The sequence below is a fragment of the Saimiri boliviensis genome, chromosome 2, assembly GCF_048565385.1.
Source record: "Saimiri boliviensis isolate mSaiBol1 chromosome 2, mSaiBol1.pri, whole genome shotgun sequence".
Lineage (NCBI taxonomy): Eukaryota > Metazoa > Chordata > Mammalia > Primates > Cebidae > Saimiri > Saimiri boliviensis.
Window position 1 is genome coordinate 132,073,805 of NC_133450.1, and position 27,720 is coordinate 132,101,524.

At 65.5% G+C, this 27,720-nt stretch overlaps 1 protein-coding gene across 3 annotated transcripts; it reads right to left on the minus strand.

The window, feature by feature from the left end:
• Positions 1-151: 151 nt before the first annotated feature.
• On the minus strand, positions 152-26,246 carry JAG2 (jagged canonical Notch ligand 2). 3 transcript variants are annotated; one of them, XM_039462849.2, is made up of 26 exons: positions 26,144-26,246; positions 25,547-25,897; positions 15,535-15,592; positions 13,572-13,823; positions 13,410-13,470; positions 10,015-10,145; positions 9,791-9,910; positions 9,481-9,594; positions 9,147-9,260; positions 8,841-8,954; positions 8,715-8,761; positions 8,422-8,595; positions 7,239-7,374; positions 6,993-7,145; positions 6,805-6,918; positions 6,428-6,541; positions 6,186-6,299; positions 5,870-5,986; positions 5,587-5,614; positions 5,419-5,504; positions 4,638-4,751; positions 4,413-4,528; positions 3,777-4,019; positions 2,999-3,130; positions 1,881-2,037; positions 152-1,637 (listed from the first exon to the last, which is right to left on the minus strand). In XM_039462849.2, the coding sequence occupies exons 1-26, from the start codon at positions 26,207-26,209 to the stop codon at positions 1,141-1,143; spliced, it is 3,723 nt and encodes a 1,240-aa protein (XP_039318783.1). In that variant the 5' UTR covers positions 26,210-26,246; the 3' UTR covers positions 152-1,140. The 3 variants fall into 3 exon arrangements, with proteins under 3 accessions (XP_039318783.1, XP_039318782.1, XP_039318784.1); XM_039462848.2 differs by having other exon boundaries at positions 7,224-7,374; XM_039462850.2 differs by lacking the exon at positions 8,841-8,954 and having other exon boundaries at positions 7,224-7,374.
• Positions 26,247-27,720: the final 1,474 nt, after the last annotated feature.

Below are 27,720 nucleotides of genomic sequence, written 5' to 3' on the forward strand. Positions count from 1 at the left end.
AACGGTCTCACCCTCCACGGCCACCAGAGCCACGTGGACCAACACCCAGCATGGGCCCCAGGGCCCCACGCCTCTCTGCCGGCATCGCTCTCCCAAATCCGACACCAAATACAAAAGGAACAGCATCCAAAGAACAAGGGAGGCTGGACTGTTGAAGTTATTAAATCAAATATACAGAGTGCTTCCTTTAATATGTACACATTTACAAAAATGCACTTTCACGAGGAGGGGCAGCCGGGGCCGGCAGGGGGGCAGCGCCTGGTGCCACGGCACACATGGACAGTTGCAAGGGGTCTGTGTGAAGGCACTTGTCACAAGCTTCAGTACTGCCGCTGTCCCAGGAGGGGAGAACTGCGCAGCAGGAAGGGCACTTCTGAAAGCACAGTGGAGAGATCGCTGGAGCGGGCGTTCTGGGCAGGAGGAAGCGCGGGCGGCAGGCGGGACGGGGCTGGACAGCGAGCGTGAGGTTGACCCGCTGGCCTCAGGCCACTCCGATGAGCTCAGGCCCCACTGACAACCACAGGTGCTGCCAACAGCCACGGACCATGCTGGGAGCCGGGGCTGCATCAATAACCAGGGTCCCACTGACCACGTAAGTCCCACTGATGGCCACAGGTCCCATTGACAGCCACAAGTCCCACTGAGAGCCACGGGCCACACCATCAGCCATGGGTCCCAATAGCCACAGGCCACACCATCAGCCATGGGTTCCACTGACAGCCACAGGCCACACCAACACAGCCATGGGTCTCACTGGCACTTTGGCCTGGAGCCACAGAGAAACCCAAGTGAGGAATAAAAGGAAGATTCTGTAAACAGTGCACAACCTCTGGTAACAAACGCTACACGATTTGGTGAGGACGCAGATACCCTTTGCTCTCTCCTGCCACACAGCGAGTGCCATGCACGGGAACTTTACAAAAATAGCAACTATCCGAGAATTCGCCGTTGCCTTCTGCCTGACAGCTACTGAATAATTTATACAAGGTTAAAGAAAGGTAGAAAATAAACATTTGTTTTTTGTTTTTGGTGGTTTTTTACACAAAATAAAGAAACTATGCACATGGCCTTGGCCTCCAGGTCTGGCAGGTGGCGTGGCTCCCATGAGGGTCCCAGTCCCGGCCCAGCTGGTGGCCGCCTCTACTCCCTGCCGGCGCAGCGGGTCTCGTTGATGCTCCTGACCGCGCGGTTGTCCACTTTGGGGCCTGAGGCCCAGCGGGCCGGCCTCCCCGGCGAGTGGCCAGGATCTTTGGTGAATTTGTGCGAGAGGAATTTCTCCGCTTCCAGGGAGTCCTCCTCACCACGGCCCAGGTCCTCGTCCTCCTCGTCCTCCCTGACGCCGGCGTGACTCGCTGGCCCAGGCAGCGCGTCGTCCGCCCCGCGCGGTGGCGGTGTGAAGTTCTTGCAGTGGTAGAGCACGTCCTTGTGGCCCCCGCCGCCCCAGGGGCCGCCCCCAGGCCGTTCAATGGGGTTGCGGATGGGGTTGAGCGGGGCCCACTGGTTGTTGGTGCTCTCCTCCCGGGGCAGCCGGCTCCTCTCTCGCTCTTTCCTGCGCTTGCGTGTCCACCACACGCACAGAACCACGCATGCCAGCCACAGCATGCTGAAGGCTCCACATAGCACGGGCACCAGCAGACCTGGGGGCCAGGGAGAAGGGCCAGGGGTACTGAGGCCAGGGCAGCTGCAGGCTGCTAGCCACACACCCAGACCCCACCTTCTGGTTCCTGGCTTGTGGGGAGAGCCCCAGGACGGGACCTGGGGGGCGGGGCAGCAGGTGCCAGGGATTGCTGTGTTCCTGGTGGCTGCACAATAGGCCGGCTCTGTGCCCCAACGCCTGAGCTGCCTGCCTGGTGCCTTCCCAGGCCCACCTCCCGCCTCACCTGTGGAAGAGCCTCCCACGACAAGCGTCTCCACCTTGACCTCAGTGACAGCCAAGAGCAGCGAGCTGTTCCCCCGCTGGGTGATGGCGGCCACGATGGCGTGGGCTGCACCCTGGATCAGGCTGCTGTCAGGCAGGTCCCTGGCAGGGCTGAAGGACTGCAGCAAAAAACAGCATTGTGGGCACAGCCCGAGGGCCCCAGAGCCCACCCCCAGAACTGAGGCCCTGGCCACGCGGGAGCATGGCGCATGGGAGAGCCTGGGGTCCTGTGGTGGGGACCTCAACATCCCAGACACTGAGTGTGACGAAGGGGAGGGGGTGGGGGGTGGCACTGTCCAGTGACACCTGCCTTGATGGCTGTCCCTTCCCATCTGCTCCCAGCCCCGACCCCACCTGGGGCCACGCCCCAAGGGCACCACAAATCTAGCACCTCCATGAGGCCACGGTGACCCAGGGATGTGCCCTTGTCTCCACCACGTGCCTGATGGTGCCGTGACCCATGGTGGCTCACTTCTCACATCTGTCCTCTGCCTCTACTGCCTTTCTGTCACCTACAGCACCCACCCATGTCCCCCGACCCCATCTGCAGTGGCTTTAGGACACCAAAACGCTGTGTGTCCCTCCCGTGCCTGGCCATGACCTCCGCCCGTCACACTGTGTCACGGCCACACCCACTGCTCTGCACACACCACAGCCCACCCCCACCACACCATGATCCGGAACATTCCCTCTCCTCTCTGGGCACATGCCCACCCCAGTCTCACTCGACTCCCTTGGTATTCACTCACATCTGATACCCCCCAGGGCTGGAGCAGTCCCAAAGCAGGCCTTGCAGGGCGGCCTGAGCCCGTAGACTCCCCTGCTGCCTGTGATGTGAGGACACAGAGGCAGACGGAGCAGGGGACCAGGCGAGGACACAGCTGCAGGGGAAGCTCCACCCCACAGCCCTGCCCGTCCTGATACTGGCCCGGCCCGGGGAGCAGTTCCTGCACGGACCACAGCCCCAGCCTGGGGAGACATGCCTGTCTCCAATCCCTCCACACCAGGACCAGCCTTGCCAGAGCCTCTGCCTAGCATAGCCAGGACCCACCCAGGTGCTGCACACCACTAGGCACTCACCACAGCCACCTCCACGGCGCTGGCCTCTGAGGACGCCCGGTCACAGACAAGCACTAGCAGGCGGTCCCGTGCCACAGCCCTCGTGGCTGGCAGAGAGCGGATCCCAGAGCAGATGGCACCCACCGTGGTGCCCTGGGTAGAGACAGGCAGCACGTGGGCAGGGCAAGGCGGGGCCGAGAACCTGACACCTATGTCCCTGGACCGGCGCTGTGGGTACACGCAGGACACACCCCACAGCCTGCCCAGGAGAGTAGAGCAGAGATGCCACGGGCCTAGTGGGGGCAGCTTCCCACCCAGCTGCGCCCTACACCAGGAGGCAGGGGACAGCGCCCCCCACCCATCCTCATGGAGGAGCCAGCTCCACCTGCAGGCGGCAGGAGGAAAAGGCAGAGGTAGCTGCAGTGTGTCTCCTGTTCCGAGCCCCTCCTGAGACGGGACCCAGCTTCAGGCACACAGCAGACAAAGGCAGGTCCCTGGCCAAGGCAAAACTGCCCGTGGAGCTGCAGCCCAAGAGCCAGGCGGAGGCAGCCATGGCACCATCAGGACAGCTGGACAAACAGGCACCCCACGCTGGCTGCTCTCACGGCCCCCTCTGCCACCCCCACCCAGCACTGAGCCCAATGTCCCTCGCATCTGACCCCACAGGGTCACTCTCTGTGACCAAGAGTGACTGTTCGGCCAACCAGGGCCTCCCTGCCCCATGGGGCTGGGCTCTGGCCACGCCAAGAGCAGATGCCGACGGGTGTGTGGCCTGTGCAGACGCCGCCAGGTCCCTCACCTGTGGCACATGGTCTCGACTGAAGCGCAAGGTGAGGCGGGCGCAGTTATTGTCCAGGTGGCCGGAGCGAGGCAGGCAGGGGGTGCTCGGTGGCTCTTCTGTGCCGCACTCTCCCCAGGCCTCACAGGGCGGTCGCAGACACTGGCCTGGGGCCTTCTCCAGGCACCTCTGCCCCAGCGGGCACTGGGCGCTCAGGGCCTCGGGCTGGCCGGACAGCAGACAAGGCTTCCACCCGCACCACACCTGGACAGGTGCACACAGGAGAGTCAGATGCAGGCACACGAACCAGGACCCACAGGCAGGTGCAGGTCCCACATGGCGGAGAGACACCGTCCAGGTCTGCAAGCCCCAGGGCCCCAGCCCGGCCGCCCCAGGGGCTCCCAGGGAGGCAGGTCAGGCTGGACAGCAGACAGGGCAGGCAGAACACGGCAGGGACCAGGACAGGCCTCTGCGTCCCAACCTCACATTGAGGCGTGGGGCCTAGCTGGGCTCCCTTTTCCCTGGGTGTCCCTCAGAGGTGAGCAGATAGCTCTCAGCCCACCCAACCTCAGAACCCGCCTCCTGATCTCACGGAGTGGTCAGGGTCAGCGAGCACCAGCCTCGGGCAGGGCAGGGAGGCTCCCAGGCAGCCCGCACCTTGCTGCAGTCACGGTGGCCGTCCAGGCAGCGGCAGCTGTTACAGTCTTCCACCCAGGAGCTTCCGTGTGGGAAAGGAGTGCCCCGGGACCAGCAGGACCTCCCGAACCCGATCACTGTGGGGAAAGGGGGCTCGAGGGTCAGCCGTGGGCCTCTGGCCCTGGGGCCGGGTCTCATCCATGCCCCCTAATCCAACCCAGCCCAGGGCAATCACACGGGGCCTACCTTCCTGGCACCGGAGGCCGGCTCGGCCGGGTGGGCAGCTGCAGCGATACCCGTTGATCTCATCCACACACGTGGCCCCGTAGGCGCAGGGTGAGGACTGGCACTCGTCAATGTCTGCCGGGAGAGCGGCCGCTGCTCAGCGAAGTGAAGCCAACGTCCACCGCAGGAGCAGCATGGCCTAGGGCAGCAGGGAGCCAGGGCACGCGGGCGCAAGCCCCAGGCTGATGAGCAGCCCCTGGGCCGGCACGAAGGCCTTGCCAGCCCTGCAGGGCCCACCTACCCCACTGCCCAAGCTGCTGCCTACCCGAGGCCTTCCTGAACCCAGCCTGACCCTGGCCCAACAGCACCCTCCTCCATCTATCTGCCTCTGCAGTGGGTCTGTCCCATCCTGGATTAGCCCCAGTGGCTGGGTCAGACCAGCCAAGAGGCGCTGGACAGACAGTGGGGCCGACACCCAGGGCGACAGCCCTCCAGCCACAGAGGGTCCCACGTCAGGCCATGTGCTAACCCCTACGGCTCCCGTCCTTCTCCTCCCTTAGCCTCAGAATGTTCCATGGGGCTGGGGCCCCCTACTTCATTACTTGGCAGGGTATGCCCCAGGAACCCCACAGGACACAGACGTGGGGAAACTAAGGCTGAGAGGCAGGAAGTGGTTGTGGCTACACTGGCCTTCAGGGGATATGGACATTAATGTCCCCAGACTCCTGCAGACTCCTGACCCCTCAGCTGGGCTGGAGAGGCTCCCAAGGCTGAGGCCCACAGCCCCCGACAGGCCACTCACTGATGCGGCAGTCAGGCCCCGCGAAGCCAGGCGCACACTCGCAGCGGAACCAGTTGACGCCGTCAACACAGATGCCACCGTTGTAGCTGCAGAGCAGAGGGTGGGCGTCAGGCGGCCCCTGCGGTAGGCCAAGTCCCGCCCCTGCTGCAGCCCCAGGGTGCCACTCACCAAGGCAGAGGATTGCAGTCGTTGGTATCTGGTTTGGGAGAAGAAGGCAGAGAATCAGTACCCAGCCCCAAGCATGCCAGCCTCTGTCCAGCCTCAGCGTGATCACACTGTGGGGCTGGGGCTGGGGAGGCTCAGGGGGCTGGGCACGGCCATCAAGGAGGGTGCCTTTTGTTGGGGGCGGGGCAGTAGCATGAGGGGCTGGCAGAGGGAATGAGGAGAGTCAGGGCAGGAGGTGTCTGGGTGGAGAGAAGCGACCCCCACCCACACACGTTCCCGCACTCACTGTGGGTGCACGTGCGTCCCTCCCAGCCATCCCGGCAGATGCAGGAAAAGGAGGCCCCACTGCCCACGCAGGTGCCCCCATTCACGCAGGGGTTGGGCAAGCAGCTGCTGTTCTTGGCTGTAAGAAGAGGAGAAGGAGGAAGGAGCGTCTCACCTGGCCCTGGGGCAGGCTCCGGGTCTCCAAACCACACCGCCAACCCAGACAGGGCAGACAGACCCGGGGCAGGGGGCAGGTGTGGCCCTCAAAAAAGACGCCTCGGCGAAGCATGGGTGAGGGAGCGGCTCCTGGGGTGGCAGGGGCATCAGGGGCTCCTCACCTACAGTGCAGGTGCCGCCCGTCCAGCCAGGGGGGCAGGCACAGCGGAAGGTGTCGCCGCTGTCATAGCAGGTCCCACCGTTGCTGCAGGTGTAGGCATCGCACTGGAACTCGCCTGTGGGCAGATGGGCCGCTCAGCAGTCGGGCCCCAGACTGCCAGGGCCAGGGTCCCGGGGCAGCCACCAGCAGCCAGGGCCAGGGTCCCGGGGCAGCCACCAGCAGCCAGGGCCTGTGGGCACTCACGTGAGTGGCAGGTCTTGCCCTTCCAGCCGTCGTCACACGCACAGTAGAAGTCGTTGACCAGGTCGTAGCAGCGGCCGCGGCTGTGGCAGGGATCGGGAAGGCAGTCGTTGGGATCTGGGGGCGAGGACGCCGGTCAGCGGGCGGGGGCTCACCGGCGCTTAGGGAGGGCTTCCCGGGGGAGGAAGCACTGGAGCTGGGCCAGGGAGGACAGAGGGGCAGGGAAGGCACGTCGGGGTGGGGAGCTGGTCCCGGGCACGGGGCAGCAGCACCCTCTGGCTAGGCCCTTCCGGCTACCAGCCCAGCAGCGCCCAGGCAGTGGCCACCTCGGGTCGCTGAGGGGCCACAGGGGCCGCGTGGGCGGGCGCCGGGACACTCACTGGTGTCGCAGAGCTCGCCCTCCCAGCCGCTGGGGCAGAAGCAGCGGAAGGCGTCCACCCCGTCGATGCACGTGCCCCCGTTGCGGCAGGGCTGGCCCAGGCAGTCGTCGATGTCTGCGGGGGCGAGTGGGTGAGCCGAGGCCGCAGGCCAGCCCAGCCCCACCCCAGCCCCTGTCTCGGCCACTCACTCTCATGACAGTAGGTGCCGGTAAAGCCGCTGTCACACACGCAGGAGAAGTTGCCCCCGGGCTGGCTGACGCAGCGTCCGTGGGGGCCGCACACGCCGGAGGCTGCCGCCCTAGGAGCCCCGGGCCCCGCGTCCAACCCGCAGCCGTCGATCACTGTGGCGGCAGCATGGTCGGAGTCAGGCCTGCCCCTGCCCCACCATCTCCCCCACCACCCCATGCTGCAGCCAGCACCTCTGCAGGCCCCACCAGGGCACGGCTCCCGGGGCACAGAGCAGTTCTTGCCAGCAAAGTCATCGGGGCAGGCGCAGTAATAGTCGCCCTCCAGGTTATAGCAGCGAGCACCGTTCCGGCAGGGGCTCGGCTCACAAAGGTCAACATCCACCTGTAGGGTGGGGGGACTCCTGTGAGAGCCCAGGCCAGGGACACAGGCCAGGCCTCTGTAGCCATAGGAAGGCAGATCCCAGGGAACCTCAGGCCCCTCCACCCTGGCCTGGGCAGTGCCAGCCAGAACCCAAGACCCCTGCCCAACTGAGACTGCCCAGGCCTTGTCAGTTGAACACTGACACCTGAGGGCCCCCACCTCCACTGCAATCCAGCTTCCTCTGCCTCCCTCAGGAGGGATGAGGCCTTGGCACCACTGCTGGCAGGAAGAGCAGCTCCTTACCCCCTCACATACTGCCCGGCCACCCTCAGAGCCAAGACTGTGGGTTTTTCCAGGGCCATGGAAACAGGACCTGAGGTCAGACTCCAACCCCTTCCCTGGGGCCCAAGAAGCCCTCTGGATAGGAGGCCCATCCTCTGCACCAAGGTGAGGGCAGGGTCTTGGGCTGCCCAGGGTGGGAGGGAGGGAGGTCAGGGGAGGTGGGGGAGGGGGTGGTGGGAAGACAGGCAATGGGGAGGCAGAGTTTGGGGGGTAGGGGAGGGGGTGGTAGGGAGACAGGGGTTTTGGAGGCAGGGGAAAAGGGGAGATGGAGAAAGGGATCCAGCACAACACACGCTCAGAGGGAGACGAGAGCGTCAGCCCGGAGAGAGATGCTCACTGGGACCCAGGACTTACCCACGGCAGGTGCATGCTCCTCCACCATCAGGCACCCACCTTGCCCCATGTGCTCTGCCCACCAGAGCGCCCTGCCCTCCAGTCCCAAGGGGGTACACAGATGGACAGATGGGCCTGGGCAGCCAGCAGCCTGGGGGCTCCTGGCCTAGGACACCAGGATGGCCTGTCACAACAGTCAAGGCCCACAGGGGGCCAAGCCTGTGACAACTCCACGTGCCCACCCAACACCCAGGGGGGCCTAAGCCCGGGACACCACGGGGACAACTACCCCTGCATCACCCCATGGTCACTCAGGCCCTGTGGTCAGGGGAAGAGGTCTACCCTACAGATCCCAGAGCAGCAGGTGGGGCAGGGTGGCCAGGCACACCTCACCTCGCAGAGAGGCCCGGAGAAGCCCTGGGGGCAGTGGCAGCGGAAGCCGTCGGCCAGGTCCTCGCAGAGGCCGCCGCTTCGGCAAGGGCTGCTGGCACACTCATCACGCTTCAGCTCGCAGTGCCGGCCTCCAAAGCCCCGTGGGCACACGCACTGGTACCCGTTCACTAGGTCCTGAGCAGGCCAGCCGGGTGAGCCTCCTGCAGGCACCCCAATGGCCCCACAACCCCCACACCACACATTCTCCGGGCCCCACAGTCCCCGTGCCACACACCCTCCCGGCCCCACCTCACCTTGCAGGTGCCCCCGTGCTGACACTGCCCACGACAGTCGTTGATGTCTGGGGGCAGAGGAGCAGGGTCAGAGGCGGAGTCCCATGCGCCTCGGCCCGCCTGCCAGTGCCCACCCCCCATACTGACTGATGTGGCAGTTGGTGCCTTTCCAGCCCGGGATGCAATCACAGTAATAGCCGCCAATCAGGTTTTTGCAAGAAAAAGCATTAAGGCACGGCTTCCCTTCACACTCATTGGCGTCTGTGAAAGAGACAAGGGGGAGCCATGGGCTCGGGCCCTGCCTGCTCTGCAGCACCATGCCTGGTGCCCGCAGCCCAGCAGCACCAGCAGCACAAACAGCACCCGCAGCAACCGCAGCACCAGCAGCACCAGCAGCACCAGCAGCCCCGCATGCACAGCCCATGCTCCTGTACACATGCTTGGAGCCCTTACCCAGCTGGCAGGTGGCTCCCACCCACTGCTCGGGGCAGATGCACTCGAAGCCATCCACCTGGTCCACACAGGTACCACCGGCTGCACACGGGTTCGAGGCACACTCATCAATGTCTGCAGAAAACAGAACGGTGGGGCCACGGCAGTGTGATCCACGGGGATGAGGTCCCCGTGAGCAGGAGGGACCACAAGTCGGGGTCTTCCTGCCACTTGTCCTCGCCAAGACACTCACAGCCACACAAGGGGATTTGACCACTGAGCCCCACCTCAGTGAACTGCCCCACTCCCACCACTGATGCCAGGCAGGGTCCCCTGCCCATGTGCAGACACTCACCAAGGGCACAGGTGGGCCCGCTCCAGCCTGATGGGCAGTGGCATTCAAAGCCAGATGGCACCTCATGGCAAGAGCCCCCGTTGGCACAAGGGTTAGAGGTGCAGGCATGCTCAGCTGCAGAATCACACAGGGGGTCAAGGCTGGCAGCCAGGCCCCCAGCCTTCCACAAGTCCTCCTCCCAAAGCCCACGGGGCCCCAAGCTGGGAGTCAGGCGCCCACCACACAGGAGGCCAGAGGGATGGGCCTCACCGGCTCCCCAGGGAACCAGTCCCTGCCTGGCTGGGACCTGAGTGGCATCCCCCCGGCATACCCTTCTCACAGTTCCTCCCCGAGTAGCCGTCGGGGCAGGTGCAGCGGTACTGGTCGGGCTCGGCATTGATGCACGTGCCTCCGTTGGTGCAGGGGTGGTGGTTGCCACAGTAGTTCAGGTCTGCAGGCAGGGGTGGGATGCTCAAGGGAAAAGCCTGGCCCCCGCTCCCGGCCCCCCGCCCCGCGATGGTGAGCATCCAGTCCGTTCCCCATCCCCACCCCCACCTTTGTCGCAAAGCAGGCCGCCCCAGTTGGTCTCGCAGCTGCACTGCCACGGCTCCACGCAGCTGCCGTGCACGCAGCCGGGGTAGGGCACACACTCGTCACAGAACCTCCCTTGCCAGCCGTAGTTGCACCTGGGGGAAGGGGAGGGACGTGAGACCCGGTGAGCTGTGGCGCCTGAGCGGGCAGCAGAGGAACCAGGCACAGTCACTCGGGCCACACCCAGGGCCAGCGGGCGGCCTCAGGCCTTTGAACTGTAGCAGCCCCATCCAGGCAGGGGTTGCGGCCCCGCCGGCCAGCCCCAATGTCACGGGCATTCCCGGCCGCTGGCGGCTGACGGTCAACCCAGCTGTCCCATCACTCCTCCCCTGAGCTATTTTGGGACTCACCCGTGAGCTGGGCCCCGAGAGCAGGCGCCAGGAAAGGAAGGCCCTGCCGGGACCCCGTGTATGAGAATGCCGGCTTGGACTCACCAGATGCTGCCAGGGCCAGGCGGCACCAGGGGCTGGGTAGGCCAGTGGGCAGCAGGGGAGCACTCCTGGCCCTGCCTCAGCCATGTGGCCCTGGGCACAGCACACGCCCTTACCCCCAACTCAAAGGCAGTTGTTTCTCTCCCAGTAAAGTCCCACAGTGTCCATCTCCCAGATGGATCTACTGAGGCCCACGGGCTGCCCTGGGCCAGCCCTGCGCAGGGTAGTTCCTCATGCTGGAGAAGCTCCAGCGCACCCTCGAAAACACACCCTCCAGAGGCCTCTTGGCCTCCAGGCCTGGTTCTGCCACAGGCTATAGGTCAACATCCCCTCTTGGGGGTCCTCCAGGAGAGGGAAGGTGGCCAGGGCAGAAGCTGGCCTGACTCAAGGGTGCCACCGCCAGCCTGCAATGGTGACACCCGAGGCCCAGCGGGCTGCCACTCAGGCCCTGACGGGACGCTGGGGGGCCCTTCCTAGAACTCTCAGGTCTTGCAGGACAAGAATGACGTCCAGGCCACGTCACTTCCACACCGGCACCCGCCACACTTTATTTTTGTAAAAGGAAAGAACCACGGCCCTTCCTGAGCCGCCCTCAAGCCACACAGCCAGCACCAAAGGCCTAGTAGCCCAGCTCAGCTGCCACAAATGGGGAAACTGAGTCTGGGGAGAATGTGTCTGCAGTTCCCAGCCCTGAATGCAGTGGTCCATGTGGGTGGCCTCACATCCCGACTGGAATCCCTCCTCCATGGACATAGAGACCCAGGCTCAGGGCAGGGCTGTGCACACCTTGGGTCACCCACCAGGGAGCATCACGGCCAGGCTCAGAGCCCAGCCCTCGTGGGTCCCAAGGGCGTGCTCTCAACCCTGGGCGGGGCAGCCCACGCAGGCCCCCATCTCCCGGTTTCCCCAGCCAGCAGCCCCAGGGCCCTGGAGGGGCGGCAGCAGGAAAGCACGGTCATCTCCGCAGCATCCGGTGGGTGGGGGGGGCGCGTCCTGCGCTGGAACCTGAGCCGAGGCTTCGGCAGCAGCTGGGCCTCCCCGGCAGGGCCAGCGCGAGGGGTGGGCGGGGCTCACCTACTGTCCCCACCCACCAGGCCCCTGGACGCCTGCTCCTCATCTTCCTGCGGGGGAAGGGCGGGGACGGCCGCCTTCCTCCAGCCTCGGTGGGACATTCCGGCTGCCAGCCCACAGCCATCCAGGTTGTGTGGTCCCTCAGGGCCAGGCGACTCCCGCAGGCCCACCTCTGCCCAAACCAGGCCCACCCTGCTGCGTCCTGGGCTGACTAGAGGCTGGCGCACCTGGCCGGGCTGTGTGTTCGAGTGACCGGGTGGGTGGCCCTGGCCCTGCTTGCCTCCTTGCCCCGGGACTGGCCAGGGCAGCTCCTCACAGGAGGCTCCAGGTCACTCAGCCGTGGGGCCTGTGGAAGGGCCACCCACCTCCCCACCCTGGCTCCCAACTCAGCTGGGTCCCAGACTCCGCCCTCCAGTCAGAAACACCAGGCTGTGTGACCCTGGGGAAAGCATCTCGCCTCTCTGTGCCCCAGTGTCCTTGTCTGAGAAGCGTCCATGGAGGAAAACCCACCCCTCAGAGAGAGATCCTGGGACCCCTGCAACCCAAGGCGGGCTGGAGGGCAGCACTCACGCCTACCTGCTGTCTCTCCGCCAGCTTGTCCCCCCGCCCTCCCGGGCTCCCCAGCCGGCTCAGACACAGGAAGCTCCCCGATCAGAGCCCACACCCACTCCAGACCCCAGGCCCCAGCCCCTCCTGCTGCCCCCCTACTTCTCTGCACCACTCTAAGGCAATGCTAGCCCCCCAGCCTGATCCCCCACACCCTGGTCCGGGTCCAGAGGTGTCTGCTGTCTGCACTTGGCTAGGAGACCCCGGCCACTGGTGGAGGCCCTTGCCGGCTCCTCATCTGTGCACCCGGACCTGTGGCAGCCAGGACTGGGCCCTCGGCCTCTCTCCACCTTTCAGGCTTTAAACACCTCCTGAGTGCCACAGACCCATGTGGCTCGGGCTGGGCCTCACCCATAAGCTTTCTCGGTGGCTTTTGGCACCGGGCAGGAGTCCCCCTAACGCCATCCACCCCACGGCTGCCCCTGCCTGCTCCTTTGCAGCCGCTCTTCCTCCAGTCACAGGGTCCACTCTTCAGCAGTTTGGGGTCTTCCTGACTCCACACTCTTCCTCCTTTATCAAATCCATCCACAAATCCCTGGGCTCCACCCCAGGGTGTCTGCAGGCCCCTCTCTACCTCCCACTGGCCCCTCTCCCCCAGCCCCCACGTGCCCTGCAGCATCCTCCCCGCAGCCTCCTCCCTGCAGCCTCCTGACAGCCTCCTCCCCGCAGCCTCCTCCCTGTAGCCTCCTCCCGACAGCCTCCCTGCAGCCTCCTCCCCGAAGCCTCCTCCCTGCAGCCTCCTCCTCAAAACCTCCTCCCCGCAGCCTCCTCCCCCAGCCTCCTCCCCACATCCTCCTGTCTGCTGCTTCCACATGCAACAGCTTCAGCCCTTCCACCCACCCTGCCCGGCTACCACCCTGCCAGCAGCCTGTCTTCCCTCCCTGGCCCTGCAGGCCTCTCTCCCACCCTGTCTGCTTGGTCACCTCTCACCGCCCACCCTCTCCCCATGGGCAGTGCTACCGAGTCCCCTGCCAGTGCCCCACCTCCGGGTGGCTGGCAGCCTCCAGGCCTCTGCCCCCTGGTCCCGTGGCTGTCCAGCCAGCCTCCCTGATCTCCTCATCGTCCTCATGGGGCCGTCATCAAACATACCCCGGGCTCAGACACGCACCTCCTGCACTGACTGCAGAGCCTCCCGCTCGCCATGTGCCCGACCTCCAGCCAGCGACAGGCGGACCCTGAGAGCCAGGCTGTGTGTGCCGGCGCCGTCTGCTGCATCAGGTGGAAGGGCGAAGACGGGCATGGCACACTCACCTGCACTCCCCAGGTACGCTGCATCCGCCGTGGAGCAAATTACACCCTTGTTTACACACAGCTGCCAACAGAGGGGAGGAGGGGCTCAGCGGCAGCCAGCCAGCCGGCCGGGCCATGCCCGGGCGTGCCAAGGCCCCCGCTGCCCACCGCGGCGGCCCTCACCTTCCTTGCACTCCCGGCCCATCCAGCCGTCCATGCAGGCCTTGTTGCCATACTGGTCACAGGTGTAGTGGCCAAAGAAGTCGTTGCGCGGCCGGCAGAACTTGTTGCAGGTGGCGCTGTAGTAGTTCTCATCGCAGCGCACGCGGATCTGCAGCTCCAGGTGCGCCACATGGCCGCTGAAGTGCAGGCTCTTCCAGCGGTCCTCGGGGTTGATCATGCCGGCGTGGGACACCCGCTCGATCAGCAGCTCCTCTTGGGGGGGCGGCAGAGTCAGCACAGGCTAGAGGAACCCACCCAGCTGGGCGGCTTCCGGGGCAATGGGGAGGCCGGGTACAGCAGGCGGCAGCACAAGGAGGGCAGGCCCGCTGGCCAGGCTGCTGCAGAAAGCTCAGGGCCCAGGAGGCCTGTCCCTCCCACCACCAGCCTGCGCTCCCGCTCCCACTTAAATGCAGAGGGTCAGGGGGCCTAGCTAGGAGCTGGGGGGCTGCAGGGAGGGCTGCTGAGACCACGGGCTCCACAGAGAAGGCACGGCTGTGACCAGGGTGTGAGTCCTGGGTCCCACACCCGTGCCCGCCCACTGCGGCCCTGCTCCAGCACCTGCGCCCACCTGGGCACTGTGTCCAGCCCTCGCCAGCACAGGCATGGGCGCTCCGCTGCCCTCCCGTCTCCTGCACTGTGACTGGCTCCCACAAGTGCCAAACACTGCCACCGTCCCCACCTCCAAACAAGCCTCCCCGAAGGTCCCCAAGACAGACAGGTTCAGGGACCCGCTGCTAAGCCTCACTTTAAGTAAAGCCAGTGGGAGACCAGGGGCTGGGGACAGCCGCAGCTGCTGGCGCTGATAGGCAAGGTCCGTGCTGCCGGTACCTGCGGCTCAGCACAGCTTCAACTTTTTCCACAATAAGAGATGAAGGGGTTCTCCAGACCCCACCTCTCCTGCCTCATGGGCCAAGACCTGGGAGGACTCTGCGCTGGCCCACTCCCCATGGGGCCTCCCGGCCGCCCCAGCCTCTCTAGGTCCACATCATGAAGAGCCCTGCTGACCTTGCTCTGGCCTCAGCCCACCTGAGCCTCTGCCACCCTCTCAGGGAACACCCCTCCCCTGAGCCACTGGGGTCCCCACGGCTGCTGCTCCCCACCCAGATACCCCCACCACCATCCCTGCCCTGTCAACAGCCCCTCCACTCTGCTGGCAGCTGAGACACCCTGGCTCCGCTCTCTCACCATCTCCAACCCACTGGCCAACCCTGTGCCTCCACTTCTGAGAGCAGCTAGAGCCCCTCACCCCTCAGAATGCCCCTGGTCAGAGTCACCCTGACATGCTCAGACTCATGTGGCAGCTCCTCGATGGTCTCTGTCCTGGCCCCACAGACAAAACCCGTGTCCTCTCAGTGGCTTGCCAGCCCCCGTGATTTGAGCGTGGCCCCAGATGCCCCTCCTGCCCCTCCTGCCCCCTGACACAGCGAGCCGGCTCCTGCCTGGGACTTCACACGAGCTGCTCCCTCGGCCTGTGGGTGCTTCTGCATTCACCCATGGAAGCCCTCCCCACCTTACCCCTGCAGGGCCCTGCACAGGCCAGCCAGCCAGCAGGCAAGCCTCAGGGAGACAGCCACCAAGGCCCCGTGCTCCAGGACAGATGAGTAGAGGGGGCCACAAAACCAGAGCGACACTCAAGGGTGTCACCTCCACTGAGTCACTGACATGAGCCCCCAAAGAGTACATCCAATGGGACAACAACGTAGACAAAGCCAGGACTAGGGAGGAGAGTGCAAACACAGCTCTGCAAATCCCACGTCAGCACGTGGCTGACGTGCTCTTCCCAGCAGCCAGAGCAATAAGGGATACAGCACGCGTGATCCTCTGGGTAAAGGAAGCCTTTGTACCAAGCAGGCAGAGGACCTGGGCCCTGCCACCGGTGCCCTGAAGCTGAGAGGAGCGGCCGCCTGCCCCAGGGCTCACTCACCATTCGGGGTGGTGTCGTTGTCCCAGTCCCAGGCCTCCACGATGAGGGTGAAGGAGCGCTGCAGACATGGGGAGGCGCGTCAGGTGCCTGAAGCCGCACCTGTGCCCTGTCCAGGGTGGGACAGAGCCCGGGCTTCCAACTCTGCCCTGGGTCTGCCAGGCTCTGGCCCTTTCTCCCCAGCCAAGGACCCCCTCCCAGAGTCCTCACAGGACCCACCACCCACCTCATCCTCAAGCCACGTCCTCTGCAGTCTCCAGAAAGGGAGACTGCCCCTCCGGGCCACTCAGGCTCAGGGGCTTGGGCTCCCTACTGTTGGGTACCAGAGGCCCAGCCTGCCCTGAGCTGGCTCAAGTCAGCACGGAGCACAGGAAGAGCGACTGTGGGGGAGGTGGGCAAGCAGCAGCCTGGCTGGAGTAGCCACGACGGGGGCCCAGAGGCCCGGGACCTGAGCGTTTCCAGGGGAAACGCCTCACAGGGGGTGACCACTGGAGGGAATGTGAGGCCCCACCACAAGCCTGCCAGAGAGGAACAGGGCCCATCGCCCTGCCGGCTGCCCTCCACCAGGTGCACGGGGGTGGGCAAGCAGAGGGTGCCCAGCCAGAGGCTCCCGACAGGCCTGAGCTCAGGTCCTGCAAGTACATGGCACATGGGCAAGCCCACACCTCCCTCACCCCCCAGGACGGGGGCCAGGAAGGGGCACACGGGCAAACCCACACCTCCCTCACCCCACAGGACGTGGGGCAGGAGGGGGCACACGGGCAAACCCACACCTCCCTCACCCCACAGGACGTGGGGCAGGAGGGGGCACACGGGCAAACCCACACCTCCCTCACCCCACAGGACGGGGGGCAGGAGGGGTTCTCGCAGTACAGTTGAGGAAACCGAGGCCAAGAGGCCCAGGAACTGTCCCAGCACAGCCTTATCCCATGGCCACTCTGCCTCTGCCCCCAGGACACCTGGCCCCTGTGCACCAGCCATGGTGACAGATGATGCTGTCAGCCAAGTAATGTGACCACACAGCCAGCCTCCTACTCCACCCAGCGCAGCCCACAGAGACTGTCAGTCACAGGCAGGTGCTCAGACACGAGGGACCCTGGGACACACCCCACACTGCCCAACACCAGGCACCACATGCCACAGCTTCTCGGCCCTCACTGCCCAGAAACCCCACAGCTCCACCTGACATGCCCACGGCCCAAGCCCAGCCCTGGTTCCATCCAGGTGGGGCCCAGAGGAAGGGGCTAGGGCTGAGCCACCTTCGGGCCTGCTGGCTTCCCGTCCCGGGAGAGGCTGCATTGGGCAGTGTCCGAGCAGGCCAGGCCCACTCCATCCCTCAGCGCCCACCATCCACCCAGCCCCAAGGCCCTGCTGTGCTGGAAAAACCAAACCTAACCCACACTTCCCCACTGAGCCAGGGCCCTACATGTCCCCGCAAGGCCCAACCCCATGCCTGCCAGCCCCTCCCTGGTCCCCACCCCAGCCCCACCCCGGTGCCTCGGTCCCATCCAGCTAAGGACAGGCCTGGCTTCCCAGGACGTCGAAGAAGACTGCGTTCCCATGTCCAGCCCCTCCCTACTCAACCTGCTGCCAGCCACACCCAGCCTAGCCTCCAGGACCCTCCCCAGTCCCCCGCCCCACACCTCCAATTGTCCCTCAAATATGGACACCTGGGGCCTACCCTGCGCCTCCCAGCTGTACACACCCTGGCACCCCCTCCTGAGCCCCTGCCTCCAGAGCACCAGCAGAGAGCACAGGCTAGAAGTGGACAGCCATCCCCAACCGGCTTCCAGAACCCTCCCTAGCCACAGCAGGCTGTCACCAGGCCCTCAATCCCACCTCTCAAGTCTCCCTTAAACCTGTTTTCCCACATCCCACATGGCTCCGCCAGGCTACAGGGTCAAGTAGCTGCCCATCTCCAAGGCTCCCTGAGGCCATCATGGCCTACAAAGCCCTGCCCACGGGAACCGGGAGATCTCCAGAGACATGTCCACATGCCTCCCAAGGCTCCATCCACACCGCTTCAGAGCTCCATCCACACCCCCCACAGGGCTCCATCCACACTACCCCCAGGGCTCTGTCTACACCCCCAAGAGCTCCATCCACACCCCACACAGGGCTCCATCCACACTACCCTCAGGGCTCTGTCTACACCCCCTAGAGCTCCATCCATACCCCACACAGGGCTCTGTCTATACTCCCTAGAGCTCCATCCACACCCCACACAGGGCTCCATCCACACTACCCCCAGGGCTCTGTCTACACCCCCTAGAGCTCCATCCACACCCCCCACAGGGCTCCGTCCACACTACCCCCAGGGCTCTGTCTACACCCCCTAGAGCTCCATCCACACCCCCCACAGGGCTCCGTCCACACTACCCCCAGGGCTCTGTCTATGCCCCCTAGAGCTCCATCCATACCGCCCACAGGACTCCATCTACACTATCCCCAGGGCTCTGTCTACACCCCCAAGAGCTCCATCCATACCCTACACAGGGCTCCGTCCACACTACCCCCAAGGCTCTGTCTATGCCCCCTAGAGCTCCATCCATACCCCCCACAGGACTCCATCTACACTGTCCTCAGGGCTCTGTCTACACCCCCTAGAACTCCATCCACACCCCCCACAGGGCTCCGTCCACACTACCCCCAGGGCTCTGTCTACACCCTCTAGAGCTCCATCCACACCCCCAACAGGGTTCCGTCCACACTACCCCCAGGGCTCTGTCTATGCCCCCTAGAGCTCCATCCACACTCCCCACAGGGCTCCGTCCACACTACCCCCAGGACTCTGTCTATAACCCCTAGAGCTCCATCCACACCCCCCACAGGACTCCATCTACACTATCCCCAGGGCTCTGTCTACACCCCCAAGAGCTCCATCCATACCCCACACAGGGCTCCATCCACACCCCCTCAGCTCCATCCACACCCCCATCAGGGCTCCATCCACAGCCCCCCAGCTCAGAGCACCCTTGAGGCTTCCGAGGCTCCTACCCACCCACTCCAGCCTGTCCACCCCCGTCCTCCTGGAGCACCAACCTCCAGGCGGCACCTGATCAAGCCCTTCCCCACCCCTGGTAACAGCTGGAGCACCCAGCCGCTTCCCAGGCATCTGGCGTTTGGCTCCTTCATTAACATCAAGTATGCAGCAGGCATGGCTTTGCCACCAAGGATGACAACCTCTGGCCGGTGGGACTTAGGGAAAGTGGCAGGGAGCAGGGGCTGTTGTTCTGATAAGGCCAGGCCAATGAAGCACCGTGGCTCACACCTGTAATCCTGAGGTCAGATTGAGACTAGCCTGGCCAACATAGTAAAACCCCATTTCTACTAAAAATACAAAAATTAGCCAGCCGTGGTAGCAGGTGCCTGTAATCCCAGCTACTTGGGAGGCTGAGGCAGGAGAATCACTTGAACCCAGGAGGCAGAGGTTGCAGCAAGGAGAGATTGTGCCATTGCGCTCCAGCCTGGGCAACAAGAGTGAAACTCAGTCTTAAAAAACAAACAAACAAAAAGGCCAGGCCAGACTTCAGAGAGGTGATGCCTGGGATTGAGGCTGCAGGGTGTGGGGGAGGAAGTGAGGGAGCTGCATGGCAGACCCTACAAGGAGGCCTGGGGCTGGGAGCGCATAGCCCACAGGGACGGGGCGTCACGCCATAGACCCAGAGCCCAGCACGGACTTCCTTCCTGAGGCTAAGCGAAGTGGGTGACTACTGGGGGTCTGAGTGAGGTCTGGGACCCACCAGGCTTTAACAGTCACTCTAGCCGTTGGACAGGAACTGCAGGGCCAGAAAGCAGCAACAGTGGGGTGAGAGGATGGGGCCAGCATGGGTCTGAGAGCAGCTCCGGCCACGGGGCAGGCAGAGGAAAGCCAGGCCCCCTGGTCTCCCAGCACAGCCACACCTGGGTCTCGGGGCCAGCAGGGAGCTCCTCTCCACTCCCAGGAAACCCCATGCCAGCCGCTCAGGTAGGATTACTGCCACCTTCGCCTGAGCCCAGGGCTCTGGTTACGTGCTCCCACAGGGATGCGCGCCTGCCCGCCGCCTAGAGGGCCCCACCGCCCGCCAGCTGGGGTGCCTACACCTGGATGGCAAGAAGTCATCCAGAGAGAACCTGAGCCGGCTCACGGGGCGGTACCTGTAGCCTCACTCCACCTGCCGCGCCCTCCCAGCTCCTCTTGTTCCCCAGGGGCCAGCCTCCAGGACTCAGTTGCCTCCTTTGCAAACAGCAATCTCTCACCCCTGTCCTTCCTGCCTGGTGGGCCACGGTCTGGCACAGGGTTTCATCAACACCAAACCCCTAGAAAACAGGACGGACGGCCGGGCGCGGTGGCTCACGCCTGTAATCCCAGCACTTTGGGAGGCCGAGGCGGGTGGATCACGAGGTCAGGAGATCAAGTCCATCCTGGTCAACATGGTGAAACCCCGTCTCTACTAAAAATACAAAAAATTAGTTGGGCGTGGTGGCGCGTGCCTGTAATCCCAGCTACTCGGGAGGCTGAGGCAAGAGAATTGCCTGAACCCAGGAGGCGGAGGTTGCGGTGAGCCGAGATCGCGCCGTTGTACTCCAGCCTGGGTAACAAGAGCAAAACTCCGTCTCAAGGAAAAAAAAAAAAAAAGGAAAAAAAGAAAACAGGACGGACACGAGGGCCTGGGTTGCGGGGCGGGGGGGTGGGCATGTTGTGCCCTTCCAGGAATGGGGCTGGGGCCTGTGGGGATGTGGGCCTGGGGCCAGCAGGGGCAATGGGGACAGGTCAGAGACCCGCCACCTGCCCAGGTTCCCCAGCAAGCAGGAAGAGGAACCCAGACCCTTTCTTGAGGCCAGCCTAGCGAGGCTATGCCCCGACCAGCCTCCGGAGGCCATGGGGGTAGGGCTTCATTCCTGTAGGCCCAGCTAAGCCTCTCCCTGCAAGCCTGGCCTGACTATCTGATCGCCTCCTTCACAGCCCAACCTCCCAAGACTAAGTCCAAACCCTCCTGCTGTTCCCAGGCAGGGGCACAAGTCACAGGAGAAGCAGACATGGCATTAGATGTCCCACTCTAGGCCTAGGGTACCTCAAAGCCCAGGACACCCCAGGTCCAGGGCCCCCAAAGTCCAGGGTACCCCACAGCCCAAAGCACTGCATGCCCAGCACACCCCAAGGTCCAGGGCACCCCAAAGCCCAGGACACCCCAGGTCCAGAAAACTCCAAAGCACAGAGCATCCCACAGCCCAGGGCACCCTAGAACCAGGACACCCCACAGCCCAGTGGCTCAGTGCACCCCCAGTCCAGGGCACCTCACAGCCCAAAGCACTGCATGGCCCAGCACACCTCATGACCCAGGGTACCCCAAAGCCAAGGTGCTCCAAAGCCCAGGTATCCTAGGTCCAGTGCACCCCACTGTCCAGCGTACCCTCAATCTACAGCATCTCAAAACTCAGGCCACTCAGGTCTAGGGCACCCCAAAGCCCAGGGCACCCAAGGTCCAGGACCCCAATAGTCCAGGGCCCCCAGAGCCCAGAGCCCCGACTGTCTGGGCCAACACAGCCTCCTCGCCCTACTGCCCCAGGCCAACGCCCCAACTTGGTTTCTTCCCTCAGCCTCCCGCATCAGCCTCCCGCCCCCCATGGAGCACAGAGCTTGGTGCAGGCGCCAGAAGATCTAAGCACAGATACATTTCCTGAAACCTGAGCTTCTGAGAGGCCCAAGCCTCTGCCATCATTGTCGCCCGAGGGAGGGAAGAGGGGGTGGGGGCAAACAGCATCCCCTGGGCTCTGGGCCCCAGGGCCACAGCAGGAGGAGCAGACCAAAGCCCACCCCATGCAGGGCGCAGGCACGGATGCACCACACCAAAAACCAGTCAGGGCCATGCTGGGTGCACCCCACCATCCCCAGCACACGCCCTCTAGGTCCGAGACCCTCCACTGTGAAGACAGTGGCGGCTGCTACCACCTGCCACAAAGCCAGCCACACCCCGCTCAGGCCTGGGATGTGGGGACACGAACCCTGCTCAGGCCTGCAGTCTAGGGACAGGGACTCCACTCAGGCCTGGGGTCTGGGGACAAGGACTCTGCTCAGGCCTGAGGTCTGGGGATAGGAACCCTGCTCAGGCCTGCGGTCTAGGGACAGGGACTCCGCTCAGGCCTGAAGTCTAAGGACACAGACTCCGCTCAGGCCTGGGGTCTAAGGACAGGGACTCTAGGGACAGGGACCCCGCTCGGGCCTGGGGTCTGGGGACAGGGACCCCGCTCCTGGGATTGCAAATAATTGTCTCCCCGTCCCCACCCCACCACCAGCAGCTCAGGCCGGAGCACGGCTCCACAAGTGCCCCTTTACTGGCCTAGCTCACCCCTCTCATCGAGACACCATGGAGCAGCACCCACTGAGAGCCACAGTCTCCTTCCACCCCAGCCTGCGGCCCCCAGCCCCCACTGCCCTCCTTGACCCCCAGCCCACCCTGAGGAGCCCGTGAAAAACATCCAGCCCACTCCCCAGTCCTCCCTGGCCAAGGCAGCCCTCTCTGGCTCCTGTGGTTCCCATGTTGCCTGGGCACTGAAAACCCCACCCTGCCCCATACCAAAGCTTTGAACCAGACCCCCAGTGTACAAAGCAGACCCACCCTGAGTCCCCCCACAGGGCCACAGCAGGAGGAGCAGACCAAAGCCCACCCAACACAGGAACCCAGGCACCCACGTTCCATACCAGATTGGACAGCTCTCCTGGTCCCCAATGGGCAGGCATGGGAAGAAGAAATGGTCCTCAGTGTACAGACGGGATACCCTGTAGGGAGGGCGGGAGGCCAGGGCCCTGCCTGCCCCAGCCCCAAGCTCAGTACAAACAGGAAGTAGAGGGGGACTAAACCATACACCTGCCATGAGCAGCTTAGGTGGCAGCACAGCCACACAAGTGTGGCCCACCTTGAGCCCTAGGGCCAGATGCAGGGGGAGGGTTCTGTAAGAGTCTTCCTCCCTGGGGGTAAGGGAGGGGAGGGGAGGGAAGGCAGGGAAGGGGAAAAATTGGGCAGGTCTGGGAGCCAGGCTGGGAGCAGGAGCACAGTCTGAGCTGGGTGCTCAGCAGCCTTATCTGATTTCATGAGACCCCCCCAACGAAAAAGGACTACCATGCCCATTTCACAGGTGAGAAAAGCTCAGCCCCAGTACCTCCATATGGCCCAGGACCTCAGGCCTCCTGAGTAACTGGACACAGGGTCAGCCCCAGGCCTACCTCCTACATCTGCAGGGCCCTCGCCCGCCCTGCTCTCCCCACAAGCCCAGATCTGTCTGCCACGGGGACCATGCTCCAGCCACGTCACCCCACACAGCTGCCCTGGAGCCCAGCACGTACACGAAAGAGACAGAGCAGGAAAGACCCTCGCTGGCAGGCGGGCTCCTGGCTCCAGAGATGCGCCAGCCAGGCAGGTGTGGCTTCCAGCTCCACCTCTGAGGGCGGGGCCCTGGCTGCCCAGGTCACAGCCAACTGCCACCGCCCTGCTCCTCCCTCAGCCAGCACATGCCCCCTAGGCCTGCCATCTACCAGGCCCCTGCTGCACCCACCACGATACTACTCCGCTCCAAACCTCCATCACCACCTGTCACGCCCACAGAGCACCTGGAGGTGCGTACACACACCAACTGGGAGAATGTGGCCTCACCCTGCCAGCTACAAGCTAGGCACCAGGATACCCCAGGGGTCGTGGGGATGTCCAGGGGTGGAGCCAGGAGGGGTGGGGCCCAGGCATCCTGCTGGCAGGTAGTCCACTACCTCTCCATGTCCAAGACCCTGGCCTATCCACCAGGGGAAGCTGAGCCCAAGACCAGCACAGATCCATGCGTCGTAGACAGCACACAGACCTCGGCCACAAGGAACCAGGCCAGGGGGCAGAGGGCCACCCAGCCAAGCCTGGGTCACCAGCAGAGACCACAGGGTGGGAAAGTCACTCAGGGGCCAGGGGGAGGAGTTTGTGCAGAGCCCAGATGCCCCCGCTCCTCTTCCCACCTATCCTGGCTCCACCCCCATACATCCCCAGGACCCCTGGGGTGTCCTGGTGCCTAGCTTGTAAGGCTCTCTCATACCCCTTACTCCAGGGAGTCCAACAGTCCCACAGGCTTGGGCAGGATGCCACCCTACCCTCCAGCTGAAACCCTCTGCAGGTCCCAGGGAGCCTGAACTCAGTCCCTGCCTTCTTGTCACCACCACGTACACCTCATCTCACAGCACAGAGCTGGACCCTCAGCAAGCCAAGGCAGCATGGCCATGGGCTGCCATCACCCAAGTGAAAATACCAGAATGTTGGCATCACGGCTCGGCTCCCGCCTGGCAGGCTGGCCACATAGCAAGAGACCAGGGCTGGCCCCAAACACACAGCTATGCCACTACCCTGGCCCCCCACCCAGAGACAGGCCAATCGCCCCCTCCTGGGGCATTCGAGGAACCAACTGGGACCAAGAGGCAGGGAGGAGAGCTGGCCCCAAAACCCAGTGCCCGGGCTCCAAGGAAGGCAAGGGCCTGCCCGGTCCCATCCCACACCTGACCGGCTGGCCAGCGGGGCGAAGAGCCAGGGCAGACACGCGATAGCCCGCCACATTCCTCCAAGACCTCCCTGCCCCCACACCCCCTGCTGCCAACTCGAGCAGAAAACACATCCTCAGGTAGCGACGTGGGGCCACGCTGGCTCAGGCCCAGGTGCAGATGACAGGCTGCGGCCCTGCTCAGACCTGCCTGTGCCGCCGTGGGGGTGAGGGGCTGGGCTTCTCACAACCACCTGGGCCCTCCCATGCCCGCCCCTGCCTTTTCCATCTGGGGGACACTTTCCCTGGGTGCTCAGGGGTTGGGGACATGGCCAGAGGGGACCGTGGCCAGCTTCCACAGTGGGGAGCCCAGGAAAGGGTGAGGATGGGGCAGCCAGCAAGGCCGCAGCCAGGGCTCCAAAGGTACAGCACAGGACTGGGAGCCAGACCCGGCAGGGCCTGTCCTCCACTCGAAATCTCTCTGGGACCCAGGGTACCAGGTGGACACACTCCTGTGCCTCCTGCTAGCTGGAACCACTGCCTGGCTCCCAGCTCCGTCTACTCCCTGATCACAGGTGGGCATGGCCCTCTCGTTCCAGCCCTCACCTACTTCCAGGCCCCCAGCACAGTGACCAAGCAGAGAAGGACCTCGCGCACCAGTGCAAGGCCCTGCTCCAGACAATGAGGTCAGGCGCCTGAGGCCTGGGGCTGCCCCACTACCGCTACCACCCGCCAACCCAGCCCTCATCCACGCCCTGAGAACCACTGGGTGAGTACCTGTCTCCCAGCAACACTGGACCCCTACTCCACTTCCTCCCAGCATACCCAGGCCAGGGCCCCTACCTGAATGGCCACCTCCCAGGGGAGAGCAAAGAACACCGACTCAGCTTCTGCCCCTCCCAAGAGTAAAACCAAAAAAAAACCCCACAAACAGCACAGTGGCACAGAAGGTCACAGCACCAGGATCCCGCTATCTCTGCTTCTGAGGGATCTTGGATCAGGGGCTTCCGCCGACACGTGTTATGCGTTAGACTATCCTGGGCCTAAGTCCCATGGCGCCCGCCCGTGCCCCCTGGGCATCCAGGAAACTGCAGGGCAAGCGCAGGCTGGCCACGGGCCCGGGGCGGCTCCGTCAGGGCCTGCCCTAGACCAGCCCCAGCACGCGCTGCGCACTTGCCTCCACAGCCTGCCCGGGACAGGGGCGCCTCGCCTCGCCTCCCCGCCCAGACAGACACGCGCAGGACGACGCAGGCACACGCCGCAGACCGCCGCGCACGCGGAACGCCGCCGCCGCGATCCGGTTCCCGGTGGCCCCGCGGCCCCGCGGCCCCGCGGCCCCCGCGCGCCCACGTGGCCAGGCGCGGACCGAGCCCCCAGAGCACGCGCCCCCTGCCGGCCCCGCCCCGCCTGGGCGCGCGCGGCCCGCACGCAGGCCGGGCCGCAGGTGCTGGGGGGGCCGCGGAGCGCGCGGGGCTGGGGTGCGGAGGGAGAGGGAGGGGCTGGAGCGCGAGGGGTGTAGCTCACGTACCGGCCAGGCGAACTGGAAGGGGATGACGACGAGGCCCGGGTCCTGGTCGCCGCCTGCCCGAGCCCGCGCCCGCGCGCGGTCCCCCGCAGCGCCGGCCGGCGGCAGGTAGAAGGAGTTGCCGCCCAGCACAGGCGTGGCGCCGTGGCCGTAGTTGCAGGGCCCCGTGGGCGTCACCTTGGCCTGATACTCCTTAAGGCACACGCGCACGTACGTGTCGCACTCGTCGTGGCCGCAGCCCCCCGCGCGCGTTGTCCGGCCGTCCCCGTCACAGCAGGCGCCGCTCAGCAGCTCCCCGTTCACGTTCCGCAGCGCGCTCAGCTGCAGCTCGAAATAGCCCATGGGCCGCGCCGCCTAAAAATAAGGCAGCGGGAGAGCGGAGGGAGGCGCGGGCCGGGGTCGGCGGGCCGGGCGCCAAAGGTAAGGGAACAGGCCCCGCCGCCCCGCCCCCACCCAGCCGCGCCCGCCTGGAGCCCCCGCCGCCGCGCTCAGCCCTGAGGGCTTTCGAACCGCGGCGGCCCCGGGCAGTACCCTGCGGCCCCGAGAGGCGGCCCGGTGCGCCCCGTCCGCGCCCCCCGCCGCCCCCGCCGCCCCGCTCACCTGCACCCAGAGCGCCAGCACCAGCAGCAGCCGCCGGGGCAAGCGCCCCCGGCCCTGCGCCCGCATTGCCCCTGAGACCCGCCCTCCCGGCCCCGCCGCCGCCGCCGCCGCCCGCGCCCGGCTCCCGGCCGCCGCGCCGGCCTCCCAGCGCCCGCCCGCCCTCCTAGCGCCCGCAGAGGCAGCGGCAGCGGCAGCGGCAGCGGCAGAGGCAGCGGCGGCGCGGGCGGGGTCGAGCGCAGCGCCGCGGCGCGCGGGCCTGGGAGGCGGGCGTGCAGGGGCGGCGGCGGCTCCGGCTAGCAGGCGGCCGCGCTCCTGCGGCCCGGCCCGGCTCCCACCCGGCGGCGGCGACGGCGGCGGCGGCGGCGGCGGCGAAGGCAGCGGGTCCCGGCCTCGGCTCTGCGCGCCCGCGCTCCCGGCACCGCAGCCAACAAGTTCGGAACGAGACTGACAGCTCGCTCGCCCATTCGTCACCCGCTCACCTGCATATGCATGAGGGGGCGGGGCCGCGCCGCGGGGTGGGGCTGGGGGGGGAACCCGGGTGCGCCCCAGGCTTTAAAGGCTGCGGAGGGCGTCGCCTGCCGGCGCCCCGGCGCGCCGCGCGCCTCCCAGGGCGCCCGGGCGGCGGGGGCACGAGTCCTCGGGGTCAGCGCGGGGGTCCCGCTCACACCTCCGCGTGAGTCTGCGAGGCGGGCGCCGGCATCGCTAAGCTGCCTCCCCTCCTCCGCCCGAACTCCCTCCGGTTGTCAGGAGCCGGGGGTGGGGCGCCCCGAGGTTGCCGTGTGGTCCCCTCCCATCCGTGCGCCACTGCCGCGCTCCTCGCGGTCCCAGGGGAGATGCTGCCTCCTGCTCGGATTAGGGCTCGGCCGCCACGCAGGGTGGCGCGGCCCTGAGGCCAGAGCCCGGCTCAGCCCCTACTGCCCGCCCCCCACCTCCTCCGGGGATCTCCCCCTCTCCGCGTCGCTCCTGCCGCCTCCACGTCGGCTGCAGGGGGCGCTGCGCCCCTCCGACGCCCCTGCCCTCCTCTCTGCGAGGCGCGCGGGTCCAGCAACCAGTCAACACATGCTCCGGGGCGCCGACTGCCCAGCTTGGCGCTGGCATGGGGATCGCCAGGACATGCCCTCAGGATATGCTCAGGCCGCAGATCTGGGCTTTGGGGGGCGAGAGGCGGGAAACCGGGACAAAGGTCGGCAGTGCCTGTCCCTGAGGGCTACCCCACAGAGGCCTCCCCGTGCTGCCCTGGTCACCAGGCTTCCTGGTCCGCAGGCTTCCGCACCTCACCAGCTCCCTGGGTGACCTCACAGCTACTCCACAGGGTCAATACCAACGCCACTTGCCTCTCCACTGAGTGTGGTCCCTTCCAGGGCTAGGGGTCACCTTGGTGGTTAAAGATCCCCATATGGCCCGACGGGTCCCCACATCCCCATCATCACTGAGCTGTCTTCTCTCCCCCAGCTACTGTGGCAAATCCGCCCTGTGCCTGGAGCTGGGTGGCAGTGCAGCCCCCCTGCCTCGAGCAAGTCAATGCCACCATGGGGCTGGGGGTGAGGGCTGAAGGAAGACAGCGTCGCAAGCACAGG

What these genes read in the sequence shown, in the direction of transcription:
- JAG2 (XM_039462848.2), bottom strand. Translation starts at nt 26,209, where the DNA reads ATGCGGGCGCAGGGCCGGGGGCGCTTGCCCCGGCGGCTGCTGCTGGTG. An exon ending in CCCTGGTGGGGCCTGCAGAG is followed by an intron (nt 7,146 to 7,223) that starts GTGCTGGCTGCA and finishes CTGCCGCCACAG; the next exon opens with TGATCGACGGCTGCGGGTTG. An exon ending in GGGCAAGACCTGCCACTCAC is followed by an intron (nt 6,300 to 6,427) that starts GTGAGTGCCCAC and finishes ATCTGCCCACAG; the next exon opens with GCGAGTTCCAGTGCGATGCC.